The 15587-nt window shown below is 42.8% G+C and overlaps 1 protein-coding gene across 11 annotated transcripts in view; it reads right to left on the reverse strand.

The window, feature by feature from the left end:
* Positions 1 to 15587, reverse strand: part of RPS6KA5 (ribosomal protein S6 kinase A5) — a 181127-nt gene that overhangs the window by 24205 nt on the left and 141335 nt on the right. For all 11 annotated transcript variants that reach the window (XR_009606532.3, XM_060620543.3, XM_060620544.3 and 8 more), the window contains 5 exons: positions 8161 to 8311; positions 4839 to 5000; positions 2812 to 2937; positions 1808 to 1941; positions 1021 to 1114 (listed from right to left, as the gene is read on the reverse strand). Coding sequence is in view for 10 of the 11 variants with exons in the window: in XM_060620543.3 (XP_060476526.2) it covers positions 1021 to 1114; positions 1808 to 1941; positions 2812 to 2937; positions 4839 to 5000; positions 8161 to 8311 (667 nt within the window). In the remaining variant the exon portion in view is untranslated. The remainder of the gene's footprint in view (positions 1 to 1020; positions 1115 to 1807; positions 1942 to 2811; positions 2938 to 4838; positions 5001 to 8160; positions 8312 to 15587) is intronic.

Below are 15587 nucleotides of genomic sequence, written 5' to 3' on the forward strand. Positions count from 1 at the left end.
GATCCTGTCGCTTAACTTCTCAGAGTTTCAGTTTTCCCACCTGGTGGAGTTACCTTATGTAAGGACTGAATCGCGCATGTGGAGTCTGGGACGGTACCTGGACCATGTAAGGTATGCAATACTAAAGGGCGGCAGTCACTGTGGCTAAGCTGTATCATTCCAGTGCTCTGGGAACTTTCAGTGTGGTGGAGAACTGGGCCTCGGCCTACCCAGGACATGCTGTTACAGCAGCACAGTGGAGGTGGCCCAGATTTTCCCGACGAGATGTTTATGGCCCTGCTCTGTGACCATGGACAGGGCTCATGACCCTTCTGAGTCTGCTTCTTCTTTGGTAAAGCTAGGGTCAGCTGCATCCAGGACTGGTATCGGCTTTTGTGCTTAGCATGCTGTCTCAAGTAGGACTGTGTCTTCCCCCCCAGTCTCAGGGGGAAATGTGTCAACAATGGAGCAACTATTGTCATGGAGGTTGGCGGTGGAGGGGCTGAGGAGACACGGACTTGACACATTCCTCCCACATCCAGAGGTACATTGCTTCTGTGCGGGGTCCTGTTGCAAAGCAGGACCTGGCCTGTGGTCTGAGTGAACGTGCCTTCTGGAGAGGAAAGGGGGTACCCTTGCCCTTCTGCTTCATCTTTGTTCTGGAGCTTGCATTAACTAGGCTTAAACTCTAAATCCTATTCTAGAAGTGAAAAGAGAGTCGAAGGCTGATTGTTAACTGAATACTGAGAAGTCCAGGGATTAAGCTGTGGAGGGCCGCAGTGGAGCCGGTGGGAGGCCCAGCAGCTGTGACCCACCCTGCCCTCTGCCCTTCGTCCATGTCACATATGCCTATGACTGAGTGAGAAGAGCAGAAGTGAAAGCGTGCACTGGTTTTGGGGGTGGGTAAGAAGTTTCTCTGCCCTCTCTGGTGGCCAGGTCACATCCCATTATCTCTAACTCTGACCCTGGCAGTTGCAACTCAACTGGCAAAAAGACGAACTCTGTGTGAGTCAGTAGGGACAGAAAAATAGTGTGAGATACCTGGTCGTGGAAAACTTCATGCAGCTTCACGATATTGGGGTGTCCTTCACAGAGTTTCAGGGCTGTTATTTCTTTCTGAGTATTGGCCTCCATCCTGCAGGGATGAAAATGATTAGCCTCCACGTACGTACCTTCTTCACCAAGTTTTCATGTCCATATTATCCCAGCCCTAGTTTTGTGTTTATTTACAGCGTGTTCAGAATGTAAGTGTTCAAGTATCACAATGAGGTTTCCATGACAGTAATGAATCATACCACCCACCAGAACAAGTAATGCATTATTCCTGAGAAAATGATTACTTCTGAGTCAGAAAAGAGCCCATCATGAAGAAATGGGTGCCTCACTTGCCTGACATTTTGGTAGTAAGAATACACAATCATGGAAGTAATAATGAGTTCCCAAAACAACTAGCTGGCTCCCAAAAGCTGCCACCAAATTGCTAAGTAATTTCAGAAAAAAAAAATTCAGATACACAACTATTAGGAGTGGCAACAGCTGTCAAAATGAATGGGGCAAGTCTGATTATCACTGCCACGGAAAATGTTCTCACGGTAGACTCGAAAGCCTGTCACACCATGATTTACGTCCCAAATGGATTACTTTACCAGCAAACATCTATTAGAGTCAGAGGATAATGGATCAGCTAATGAGCTGAATGGCTACACCAGGGTTAAAAAGCTTTACAAGAAACCACTGATTTCAAAATAAAAATCCTAATTTACAGAATTCCTTGACCAGGATGAGTCCATACAAAAGAATGCCAAAGGATGCCAGAAATGGTCCCTACCTTTTGCTGATTATTTTGACTGCGAACGCTTGGTTACTTTTTTTGTGTATGCACTTTCGACATATTGAGAAACTTCCCTCTCCCAGTGGCTTGTCCTTCAGGTCTAGGTCATAGTGTTGATAGAATGGGGAGTCCTGATAAGAAACCAATATCATTTACCTTAAGAGAATACTAGAAACTGAGGCGCCTGGGTGGCTCAGTTGGTTGGGCATCTGACTCTAGATATCGGCTCAGGTCATGGTTTCACGGTTTGGGAGTTCGAGCCTTGCACTGGGCTCTGCACTGACAGCATGGAGCCTGCTTAGGATTCTCTCTCTCTCTCTCTCTCTCTCTCTCTCTCTCTCTCTCTCTCTCGTTCCCTCTCTCTCTGCCCCTCCCCGATTGTGTGCTCTCTCTCTCAAAATAAATAAAAAGAAACTTAAAAAAAAAAAAAGAAAATACCAGGAACACAGAGGGATAAATAACAGAGTAAAAGAACATTATTATTTCTTTTAATATTTATTTTTGTGTGTAAGAGACAGAGAGAGAGGGCATGAGCAGGGGAGGTGCAGACAGGGAGGGGGACAGAGCATCTGAAGTGGGCTCTGTGCTGACAGAAGCGAGCCCAACACAGGGCTCGAGCGCAAGAACCACGAGATCATGACCTGAGCGGAGTCGATGTTCCAGCGACTGAGCCATCCAGGCACCCCTAAAGAACATTATTAATGTTAATAGATATGCATGGAATATATTTATATGCTTCCAAGATTCAGCTTGCTTTAGATCATTTCTACTTTCATCTGTATAATTTTTTAAGATATATAATTTGCTATCACTGTAAAAAGGAGTTCATTGAAATGGATGTGACTAATTCTCTAGGGCAAACATTGCTATTTCCATTTATTCATTTCTTAAAATTGCACCTTACTCAAATGGTAAGCCTATTAAATTCATTGGCCTTGACAATGTTAATTAGCATTGGTATTTAAATCATAACTGTGTCATTTAATTAAGCACATGTATACCTTCATCATTGCGCTCCTGGCGACACTCGTCACTCCAGGGCGATCAACTCCTGTGTGGAACTGAAGAGGATCTATGACGGCCGCGTTCCGCTTGAACAGAATGGAAGGAGCGACAAAGGAATAGCCCTAAGAAAGAAAAGGAAGAGTAAGGAACAAGGGTTTGCAATTTTCCAGTTTAGCACAGTCCAGATTGTAATAATGTTTTTCACTCTCTGTGAAAAACATTCAAATATGTGTGGAGATGAATCTAATTTTATTTTATTTGCAATCTAAAATGCAAATCAATGGAGATTTCAAATCAATGGAGACACACTTTTCCGAAGGAGATAATGCCATCTTCTGGTAGAATTAAACCAATTCAGAATTAAAGGCAGAAAAACCTTCTGTCCAATTCCACCCCCAATATCTGACTCAGAGATGGAGTTCTTTCGCATTGCTGATGAAAGTTCACTTAGGAACGCAACTAGCTTCTCAAAAAAGGTACTGTTAAGGTATTAAACAAAGTGGCCCAAGAGTTATCATTTTTCAAGCTCAAAAAATAGCAAGTTTCACTACAGCGAGTTTCTAATTTAGCAATTATTTGACTCTGATTAGATTTCCTTAGACTAAAAATTTCAAATGGAGTTTTGGAAAAGAAATAAAAATCAAATGGCAGAACGACGTGCCAGAATGAACCAAAAGTAGTATAATGACAGATGATAAATCTGTTCAAGCTAGAACACTCACTAGTTCAAAGAACATTTTTGAAACATCTACTATGTGCTCAGCCACGTGCTAGATGTTAGTGTCATTAAGGTCCAGAGACACAGCCCAGGTGACCAGATGAAGCCATACTAATGGCATACTTATGGGGGTCCAGAAGTGAATCTCTCATAGCATTTAATAGTCTTTAATGGTTTTAATAGCTTTCTGATACCATTTAATAGCATAAGTCTGAGAAAGACCTTTTTCTCAGTATAAAATCTTCCCTAATTCTTTTTTAGGAGTTGGAAAACAGTTAAGATTTCTCACTGAAGATAAAGAATCAGATAACACTTTTTATGAACTGAAGACAATTTTATATGCTAGAGGTAAAATGAAGTAGTCTTGTATTTTTCTATAAAAGCAACTGAAGAGAAATAAAATTTCAAGTAAAAAAAATCAACACTTCTTTACATAAAGAACTTGGAAATGTAAGCTGGTGCAGCCACTCTGAAAAACAGGATGGAGGTTCCTCAAAAAATCTAAAATAGAACTATCCTACGACCCAGCAATTGCACCACTAGGTATTTATCCAAAGGATACAGGTGTGCTATTTCAAAGGGGCACATGCACCCCAATATCTATAGCAGCACTATCGACAACAGCCAAAGTATGGCAAGAGCCCAAATGTCCATCTATGGATGAATGGATAAAGAAGATGTGGTGGATATAGATATATATATAGATATATAGATATAGATACAATGGAGTCTTACTCAGCAATCAAAAAGAATGAAATCTTGCCATTTGTAACTACGTGGATGGAACTGGAGGGTATTACGCTAAGTGAAATTAGTCAGAGAAAGACAAAAATCATATGACTTCACTCATCTGAGGACTTTAAGAGACAAAACAGATGAACATAAGGGAAGGGAAACAAAAATAATATCAAAACAGGGAGGGGGACAAAACAGAAGCAACTCATAAATATGGAGAACAAACTGAGGGTTACAGGAGGGGTTGTGGGAGGGGGATGGGCTAAATGGGTAAGGGGCACTAAGGAATCTACTCCTGAAATCAGTGTTGCACTAGATGCTAACTAATTTGGATGTAAATTTAAAAAAATGAAAAATAAAATGAAAAAAAAAAGAACACATAAGTAATATCTACTATGTCACAGACCATAAGCTTCAGTTAATAATTTGCAACATCTCCATATTTAATCATTTTGAAGAGATTAGAGAATCTTGCTTTTAAGACGCCAAGAACACTTATATGGGAAAATTAATCTTTTCTTTCACAGCACATCTGGCCACCGCACAGGAGCGCCCTCTCTTGGAGATTACCTGAAACAGCCTCTCGGAGCTCTGGGGCAGCGCAGCAGGGGAGTACGTGGGATCCATCTCTGTGAACTCTTCTGCAAAGTTACTCACATCTAATTCATCTCGGATGACCGGCTTAAATGGGGCGGGCACTTTTTTGGCAGCTAGATCGTCCCAATTTATTTTCTGAAACAGAAAAAGAAAATGGGTACAAAGTAGAGACCAGCACAGTGGAAATATTTTCTGAGACTAACACAGATGGATTAGGGTTTTAATTAGTCAACAGGGAAAGGGCACATCTTTCAAACCAATGATTATAAATATGTTTTTTTCCCAAGCATGAGCACATTTTCTGACTGCAGTTTATTGCTGCATTCAATGCTATGCCTGAATGAGGAGACTGCCTTCCGTCACTGTGGGGTCTGGCCGTATCCTCCGGGGGGCACCAGGATATCCTAATTCACCCATAGGGAAAACAGAAAAATTACTTTTGTCCTGAAGGTGTAAGGCCAGAACAAAATAAAACTGAATGATGACAAAGGGCTTTTCAATGCTCTATGAATATGAATGCTGAGTCTAATATTCCTATTTTCTAGAGACAAAGTTAGGTAGCTTTCTTCCTAGACCTGCTTTTCCTCCTGGTCATCTGGACAGACTAGAAAATAAACTCACTATAAGTCATGCACTTGTTTACGTCTGTAAGTTTAAATGATCCTATCATACTGATATAATCACCCTTTTCTCATTTAAGCCTGTATCCTAGCTTTTTAAATACTGCTTCTTGTCTCCCCCATGGGACAATCCGAGCCCCGTCTCCCCCCATGCCAGACACTTGTTGTCTGATAAATAGAGCCAACTCTGTGCTCTATTTTCTTTGTGCTCCTTCTGTCACTTAAAACAACCTGAGATAATACTTATTGAATCAAATCCCACAGCTATTCTATTAACATATTTCTTCAAATCTAAGATGTCCTCATTCATAGTGAGATATGCCATGATTTCATGTACCATGAAGAAAGAAAAGGCATTATGAAGTAGAATGGTTAAGCTGTCCATTGTAAGACGCATTCTGATTTCAGAGACAGTGGATGACGTTCAGGAAGTTTAATCAACTAACGAAAAAATGTTTTTATTATGCCCTCTTGTGGAGGCAATGGAGAAAAAAAATCATTAGATTACAGATCTTCAAGTTTTTCAGCTAGCGTGGGCTTTAGAGACCAATTAGCTCATCTCCTTTAGACCCAGATGGAAACTGAAGCCTGGAAGTAAGAACTAACCTTCTCACTTAAACATTAGCTCATGGAAGGGTCAGTCTCTTGATTTTCTCGTTAGCGCTCTGTCCTCCGTGTGGCTGTAATGTTTTCCATTACAAGCATATGATTTGTGCTTGGCTATTTATACATACATTAAGAGAAACTTCTAGAGGAAAGGGGTAATTTAAAGAAATATATTGTTAGCAGGAGAATGTTTAGTATGTAGAAAATTGATCGCTGTTACATTCCTCTCCACGTCCTCTCCATTTAGGTCTTTACAAGTTGGACTCTGGTCTTTCCTAAAGAGTCCTTGTCATTTAAAAAGCAAAGCCATTAAAGAACCTAAAATTACTATTTCAAGCTATAGAAAAATTTCCGTAATATGAAAGACATACTGTAATATTCACAAATATAGTGAACTGTAGTGAAAAAGATCCCATGAAAATATGATGGCGGTATTTTGCTTGAGCACTTTCTTGAATTTTACATTGTTAAATTTTGAGCCACATTTCTCAACAAGGTATTTGAAATAGTTTGTTCAACTATTAATCTTTGTAAGCCATGCTGATTTATGAAATGTACACACTGAGAAGTTAATTTTATTCTAAATGTATTTCTGTTACTGAACTTCTGTAAGATGTGCGGTAACATATTTTTAAACGGGTTACAACTGAGAGACTGGTGCTCTTTTTTTGAGTATAGAAATACAGAGAGGGGGGGTCAGTTGGTTAAGCGTCCAACTCTTGATTTTGACTCAGGTCATGATCCCAGGGTTGTGGAATCAAACCCCCTGTCGCGCTCTCTCTCTCTCTCTGCCCCTCCCCGCCACTCGTGCTCTGTCTCTCTCTCTAAAACAAAATTTAAAAATACGTCACACATAAAAAAGATAAGAAATACAGAGAGGTAATTCTTATTCTCAACCATCACTTGTTTTTCTAGATTTAAAAAACAATAGACAACACAGAGGTTACTCTAGGGCAGTTTTCCTTTGTTATGTTAGGCGTTTTCGTTTGCTCTGGTGATAATACTGTAAAAGCTCAGTTTGCAGAATAAAAATAAAACCCGGATGGTCCCTTTAGACCATAAACATTTAAGTCATGCTTACTGAGGTGATGAAATTTTTTAAAAGTCCTAAGTTCAGGGTTTTAAAAACTGAGGTCATGGTATCCTGGGTTGACTACTCAGACTTAAATAGCTAGCCAACTCAGCCAATTTAATTCTTTTCCCCCAGTTATCTAAAATTTTGGAGTTCTTTTGTTCGTTTTACTAAAGTGAGCAAACTAAGTTAAGCAGATGTATTGGTGCTCTGTAGAATGGTCTCATTAGGTTTCTTCAGAATAAGCAATAAGTAAGTAAGTAAGTAAGTAAATAAATAAATAAATAAATAAATAAATCTATGTTACAGATACGTAACTGAGAAATAGGTACATTTTAAATTTTCTGTGATTGCTCCCGAGAAAAGGAGAAAGCATGAAATCACTGTCTGAAGGGCAAAACACACTGGTGGGAATGGCTCATGAACTGAGAGAAAAGTAAAAAATAAAAGCTCCTTCAGTCCATATGCCTAAATTTCAAGATCATAAATAGAAACCAATACTCAAAACTCGAACCAATAAGCATATGGAAGACTGAACGCCATTATGGTCCTCCCCACTCTCACTTCATTTAGGCAGAAAAAGACCATTTAGGTGTCTCTAAGTAGAATTCTTTTTTTTTTTTAAATGTTAACTTATTTTGAGAGAGTGAGAGTGAAAGCGGGGGAGGGGCAGAGAGAGAGGGAGACAGAAGCTCCCAAGCAGGCTCTGTGCTGACAGCAGAGAGCCTGATGTGGGTCTCGAATTCACAAATTGTGAGATCATGTCCTGAGTCAAAGTCAGACGCTTAACTGACTGAGCCACCCAGATGCCCCTCCAAGGAGAATTCTGATCCTAGGATTCCTACAGGGTCCCTGCTATTTAAAAAAAAAGGTACAGTGTATGTGAAGACAGGGAGCAAATGTCTCCAAAAGGGGCCATGTTCACTCATTTCATGAAGAATGCCAAGCACCCTGTAAATAGCAGGCCATATAAAACCATCTGTTCAATAAATTTCACCTGAAAAAAGAGATGTTCTTTGATTTCATCCGCATCACGTGGACCACATCCCAATCTTTTCTTGGGATCTTTCATCAAAAGACGCTGAATCAGGTCTTTAGCTAAAGCACTCATTTCTTGAGGATATGGAGGCTCGCTTTTTAATATTCTCCTGTTGACAGATAAAACTTGCTATTAAAACAACCAGAGGATGAAGTTATAGTGACGATATTCTTAGCAAGACAAGTACTGTGCCACACACTCTGAAACTAAACTATATGTGAAAAGCAGAGCAAAAGTATTTAAAATGAGATGCCACGAAATCGAATTTCCGAAACTAAGCAGAGACGAAAAGCGTTGGATCATTTTTTCAGTGTAAGTCGCTCTTAATGGGGAACCACCACCCCAAATATTTAATTGGGGAAAAAAATGAAGGCTTGGGACAGGTTAGACCTTGACTCGACTCTCTGATGAAAGATTTCCCAATGGAAACAACTCCTAATAAACTCAGAGAAGTCAATCCAGCGCTCAGCTCCAACCATCATACCCTTCTCTCTTCCCCTTCCCTGTGTGCCGGGGAACAGCTGGGCCCGGCAGGAATGGGGAGGGAAGGCAGGCCAACGCAGGTAGGGTCACAGCCACTGGGGCATGGCTCCACTCTTAATATCTGAAAACGAGCACCAGACCTGGGGCTTTTCATGGGATGAGATCACCTGCTTCATTATCTCCCACTATAAAACAGTCAGGTAAACCCTATAAGGAACTCAAAGGTAAAGTCTACTGTTTACTATGGAAGGTGAAACATTAAGATAATCAAGTTTCTTGATGAAATATTTGAATTTACGCTAAGGTCATGGAAGAAATCAATCCAATCCAAATGTACCTCTGCCTCTGTGAAAGGGCAGATGAATAATGAGAAAGAATAATGAAAGGGACAGATTGAAATTAAGAAGCTTAACACGGTATACACGGAGATAGTTATTCCTTTATTCGGGTTTGTAAAAAGATTCCCTGTTGGGCATTAAAATATTAATAACCGTTATGGAACAAAACCAGGTAACACATTTGTAACAGACAGCACAGTGTGGTTAAGCACACGGACTCTGGAGCCGGACCGAATTCAAACTCCGGCTTGCTGCTAACTGGCTGTGCGACTCTGAGAGTTAATGAACCTCTTCACACCACGGTCTCCTTAACCTAAAATGGGTATTATGATGCTTAAGTGAGCGAAGACAGTGCTTAGTGCTGCACCGGGAACATTGCAAGCGCTTGACCTGTGTGCCCCTGGCTCCCTTCGGCTACACCAACCACAGAGAAAACCACAGCCAGTAGCCACTGAGAATCAGTGAAATGACAGTGGAACTGTAAGTTTTCACTAGAAATTCTAGCCGTCTTGTTCATTTCAAAGCTAATCCCGCTTCTGGCACTCCATCCTGGGGATGCAAAAAAACCCGGACAGAACAAGGGAAAAAAAAGAAGTACACTTTTTCTCTTTAGGGTTCTTTAGTGTTCCCCCAGGGCTCGCTGCTCGTCAGGGTTTTCTGCATTGGACAGAATCCTCTCCTGGGACCAGGCACAGGCGTCTCTGAGAGACACTGGCAGCCCGGTTTCTGAGGGAAAGCTAAGCAGAGACTTTTCCATTTTCCCCACCTTTCATGTACTTTTAGCAGGCAGGGACTTTTTGTGTGAAATAGATACCCTGTTGCTGACATTCACTTTGGCTGAGAAATAAGCACTTTGGCTGACGTCGTCGGAAGGTACTGATTCTGTAGGTCCATACACTTGAGTCATCGGCATTTGCTGGAAGTCTACTCTGTACAGGCACTTAGGGAAAGCAACGGTCATGCCAACCCTGGCGGTTCATCCACAAAAGGAGGGGCATCGAGAGAACAGGGAGCACCCGGAAACAGGGATGGACCCACTGAGATGCCAAGCTGGGAAGAGGGGCGGGAGACTCCGCGTACAACTTGGGGCGGAGGTCTGGGCACGCAGACAGCATTGGTGGGCGACCGACGGCTGCAGCAGGTGCCACACGCAAGGAACTAGAGCGTGACATTGGAGTGAGGCAGGGAGCACATCAGGAAGAGACGGAGTGGAAATCTGAAGGGGTTTCTCAGAGCAGTACTGACGAGGGGACGAGAGGGACCACCAGTGGTGGCCCCAAAGCTTCCCTTTTTCCTGGCTGCAGCGAACATGGCCAGAAGCAGCCGGAGGAGGTCGGGCAGGCGATGGTGAGCTCGCACCCCAGCTCGCAGGAGTGAAAGCAGGGGCCACGCAGGAGGTAGCACAGCAGGACCGCTTCTTAGGCTCCTTGTCGTCTTGGTAAACGGAGTGGCACGGGGCTTCCTCAGTGCGTGGAGAGGTTCTGAAGCCTAATCCCGCGGAGAACCGTAGGGCCAGGAAGAGGACCAGAAATGGAGGTGCGCTGGTCAGGAGAAAGAGCCCCCAGCAGGCTTAAATCTCTTCTCCAGGGGAAGATGATCTCTTCTTCTGCTTCCTTGAAACGTACGGGGCCGAGACGCATGTGAAATGACAGCTGTGCCTGGTTACCGCGAAGTCACCCCTGAGATGTGTGAGCAGACAGGACTATTTAAAACTCAGAGAACACAAGTTTCTGGGTGTTGTCTCTTACCCCAAGGGTGTCCTTGGAAGGGGGGAGGGGTGGAAGCTGTGCACAGAGGAGTAGAACAATGCAGTCCCGTGGTGGCCTTCCCATGTGGGGGTCACCCATCCACCTGTTCCCATCACTAATGGCTGAGTGTGCCCTCTGTGGGCTGGCCAGCCAGGCCTGGTCACTGCAAGGACCCCTGATGAAGAGGTGCTTGATGCTGTCATGCTGATACCCATGTTTCCTGATCTGTATCTCAGGAAGCTAAGTAAAACTGGTGCCAGATTACAGCCTATTGTGACCTGTGAGTATGAATGTCAGTCTGAAGCTCAGACCAGCGCAGTTACGCAGAATGCGCACTGCAGAAAGGGAGACGCAGATGGAGGATGCTCATGGACCTTTAGCCGTGACAATACTAGAACATCCTGCAACAAGGGCAGGGAGACATTTCTCAGGCGTTGTTGCCACTTGACCTCTTCGAATGTTCTAGATTTCTGAATTGGTAATGACCCAGAACTCTTTCTTTTTAGCTCCAAAGGGAATCTGGGAAACTTGAGAAATGAACTGTAATGGGGTGGGGCCCAAACAAATCTTTTTTTTTTAATTAATTAATCTATTTTTTATACATTAAAAAAAGTTTTTATTTATTTATTTTGAGAGAGACACAGAGAGAGAGCAGGGGAGGGGTAAAGAGAGAATCCCAACTAGGGTGCACTGCCAGTGCAGAGCCCTATGCAGGGCTTCAACTCATGAACTGTGAGATCATGACCTGAACCAAAACCAAGAGTCAGACGCTTAACCAACTGAGCCGCCCAGGAGCACTGAGCCCAAATAAATCTTAGAGCTCTCTGGAAAATCAGAACAGGCTCTGAGTTGACATATCACGTTAAACATTTCTTGTGTTTGTTATCATTTAATCCATACAATAATCCTATCAATAGGCAGCCACTATTATCCCTGTTCTAAAGGTAAGGAAAGATTCCTTTCAAATCAAGACATATACACACAAAATTTTAACTTGATATTCCAGAACATAGATGCTCCTAATATTTTTTTTGCAAGAAGCAGCAAATAACAGAGCTAAGAAAATTTTGAAAAATAAAATAATTGGGAAAGATCTGCTTAGCCACATGTTAAAATGTATTATGAAACAAGATTGTAAAAGTGAGGTGCTAGCAAAGTAAATCAACAGCCAAATCACATGAACAGAAGAGACAACTTGAAAAACATCCAGACATATACACAAACTTACATTGTTTTTGAAAAGGGACCAGCCAACATGGGAAATGCCACATTGTTTGACAAATGTGCTGGGGAAACCAGCTATTTGGGAAATAAACGAAGCAAGACCTTGCCCCATACCACAACCTGAAATGAATTCCAAATGGATTAGGAATTACATGAAAAAAGAAAAATCAAATAAAATTAAAATCAATAATATAAAAATGAATATAAAATTTCTTTCTATTCATGAATGTTAAGTTTCTGAGAACCTCTGTGGTGAAAGAAATTCACATCTGATTAGCTTAAGAATGTATGGATTGGGGGGCCTGGGTGGCTCAGTAGGTTGGGCATCCAACTCTTGATTTCAGCTAAGGTCTTGATCCCAGGGTCATGGGATCAAGCCCCACATTGGGCTCCATGCTGAGTGTGAAGCCTGCCTAAGATCCTCCCTCCCTCTCTCTCTCTCTCTCTTCTCTACCCCTCTCCCCACCTCATACACACACACACACACTCTCTCTCTCTAAAATTAAAAAAAACAAATGTATGAACTAAAGAGTACTAACATCGAGATTAAAATTAAAACTATGATGGGGAGCAAGATGGGCAGATGGGTAGATATACAACAAGCAAGGATGGTAAAATAGTCATGGCAGCATCATGGCAGCGTGTAGGCAGGTTTCCGCTGTGACAGGTATTCGAACATTTTCATATAAAATGTGGTGGAAAAAGTGAGCTCATGAAAGTGTGCACGTGTTTCTTATGATCACAACAATATAACAATACGGAACTGTCTCAACACTGGTGTTAGTACAGTGGGCAATGCTCACCTGTCACCCCACTGAGGTCTTTGTTCAAGTGTCACCTTATCAGAGCAGCCTTCTGGAACCATCCGAACAAAAATACCTATTTCCCCACCTTATTCATCCCTCTTTCTTTTCTTTTCCTCCATGGCATTTAAAGGCTATTTGTATTTATTGATTGGTTACTCTGATCTCTCCAGCTAAAATGTAAGCTCTCAGGGAGGAGAGATTCGTTTTAAAGGCAATTTTGTTCAGTGCTTTTTTCCTGGGGCCTAGAACACTGCTTAGCATATAGCAAGTCCTCAACATAGATTTCCTGAATAAATTATTTTCCATTTACGATACCTTGCTCACTCAGGATCTTTCTTCCTCAGTTGCAACAGATGCCTGCAGATAACATCTTTGTTTTTTCACCAATAGCATATGCCTTCTCTTGGGGTGATTCTATTTGTCCTCCATTTCAAAGTTCACAATCTTTCCTATTTTGTGACTTAACATTGTTGATTCTCCCTTGCTGGTTCCCATGTGGTCCCAGAATTACCGGACTACTTATATGCCTGCCTGAGTTAGGAAGTTTTCTGTAAACTTCATTTACTCTAACTAGATAAGAATATTATGGTGCGTCTACTCAATGGTATATTATACAGTCATTGCAAAATCATGTGTACAAAGAGTCTGTATACATGAGAATGTGTATGACTTTAAGCAAAAACTGGAAAATATGAAGTTATATTTCTAGTATAAGTACAACATTATACAGATGTAAAAGACTAAAAGGAAATATATCAAGATATTGGCAGTGCTGGTCTCTGGGTGTTATTACAGTTTTCCCTTATGTACATTTTAAACTATAGTGAACGTTACTTTTAGAACAGGAACAACAGAATGAACTTGATTTATAAGATCACAGACCCACGGAGACCAGCACAAGCCTGGCATGGGGGCTGGGAAGTCTTGAACCCTCTGTGGGTATTTCCCACTGCCCAAAAGGCCTTCTTTCCTACCTTCAGCCTCTGCAAGCCTCTGGGTCCTCCTGGCCCAGCCCATGCGGTCTCTCCGTCATGAACGCTTCCCTGACACTCTCAGTCCCCAAGGGTCCATGCCGCCTTTGTATTTCCATGGCAGTCATCTCACCACTCCAATACTTCCCCAAACTCCTGGTATTATGAATTGTCATCCTTTTATTCACATCTTTCTGAACAGTATACAAGTTTTCTTAGGACAAGAACGTTGCCTCTGTATTTCTCCTCTGCCTTAGGAGGTAAAAATTACTCAGCAAATATTCCAGAGATGAATGAAATCAATCACCCTGTTGTCTGGGCCACTACTTCCCAATCCCTTACCTGAAATAAGCATTCAGCTCTAGGAAAGAAAACAGCAGCACAGAACCAAGTGTGAGCCATGGGACAGCATGAAGCAACTTTCCAGGAGTCATCTTGTACTTGACCCCAGTCCCAGCGCCCAGTTGCTCTGAGTTCTTAGGCAAGACAAGCCTCAGTTTCCCTGTCTGTAAAACAGCACATGCAGCTACCTGTTTTCCAAGGCTGTAAGGATTCCAGGAAATGCTATGTGGGACTTCTCGGCACAGAGGCTGGCACGCGGCTGTGCCCCGGGGAGCCTCCCCCTCTGTGGGGCTACTCCAGGACTGTTCCTGCTCTCAGACACTGGCTGCCAGAGGAGATACTTCCCTTTGGCTGTTACCAAATCCTTCCTTGATCCACCTACCCCGTCTTTCTTTAGACATTGCCAGTAAGAATAATAAAATGAGATTCTTTACCAACTCCTGCAAAATCTGGGACTCTACTCAAAATCTCAGCCAGTAATCCCTGGGAGCCCCCAGGGCATGTCTTAAGTGAGCTATAAATACTCTTCTTCACTCTCACATAAAGCATCTCCTTTCCTTCTCTTGCCTCACAAGCCACCTGAGGGGTGCTCACTCCTGCCATGGCTTCTGGTGCAGAAGAGAGAACATTTCTGTTCCCCGTGAGGTTTGAGGACGTAAAGATGTATGCACGATCTTGTAAAGATTTTGGTAAGAGCTTTCTTTTTCTTTTCAACGTATAGCATCTTCTCCCTAAAAGTGATGCACACGACCTAGACTTGCCTCCCGCACCCCCCCCCCCCCCCCCCCCCCCCCGCCCCAGGGCCAAGGCCTCTGAGGACCGAGCTGATCTGCCTGGGCTCCTCCTCCTTGCATTCTCGTGCACTTAGTGGGTCTACCAGACGGCTTTATCAGACATGCCTGAATGTGTCTTAATCACGGGGTGGGTGCAGATTTAGGCTAAAGCTGGGACCCCACTACACTGACTCTGGTTTTTGTTGGCAGGCCTCATCCCTGTCCCTCTTCCTTTCTCTCTTTTCTGTGACCAGGATGATGCTCAAGAAGCCTTTACTTCACCCACTCCATTATCTCTGCTGGAGCACCTTTCCTTAATCGGCAGGATGAAAGGGATGCGAGAAGGTGGAGAACCACACCTTGGTGATGTAGGACCAAGCGGCTGCAAGGGACAGTAAACTAAAAGCAGTATTTCAAGTCAAGAACAGAGTGAAATGCAAAGAATTTCAAAGAGATTGCTAAAGGGAAAAGAGCCAAGGTCAGAGCAAAGAGCCAGTACAGAGCCAAGAGTTATCACCCGAAAGGTTTGAGGCCCCTCCCGGGAGGCGCTGGAGAACCATGAGCACCTAAGGAACAGTAAGATTACTCCAGAAACTGAACCAAATGAGTCACAAAGGCAGAAGGCCACCTCCACAGCCTCTCCCAGTACGGATGAGGCTGACCTTTCAGACTTCAGGTGGATGGGACCAGTGGAGAGCTG

This window comes from Panthera onca, chromosome B3 (assembly GCF_046562875.1).
Source record: "Panthera onca isolate mPanOnc1 chromosome B3, mPanOnc1 haplotype 2, whole genome shotgun sequence".
Lineage (NCBI taxonomy): Eukaryota > Metazoa > Chordata > Mammalia > Carnivora > Felidae > Panthera > Panthera onca.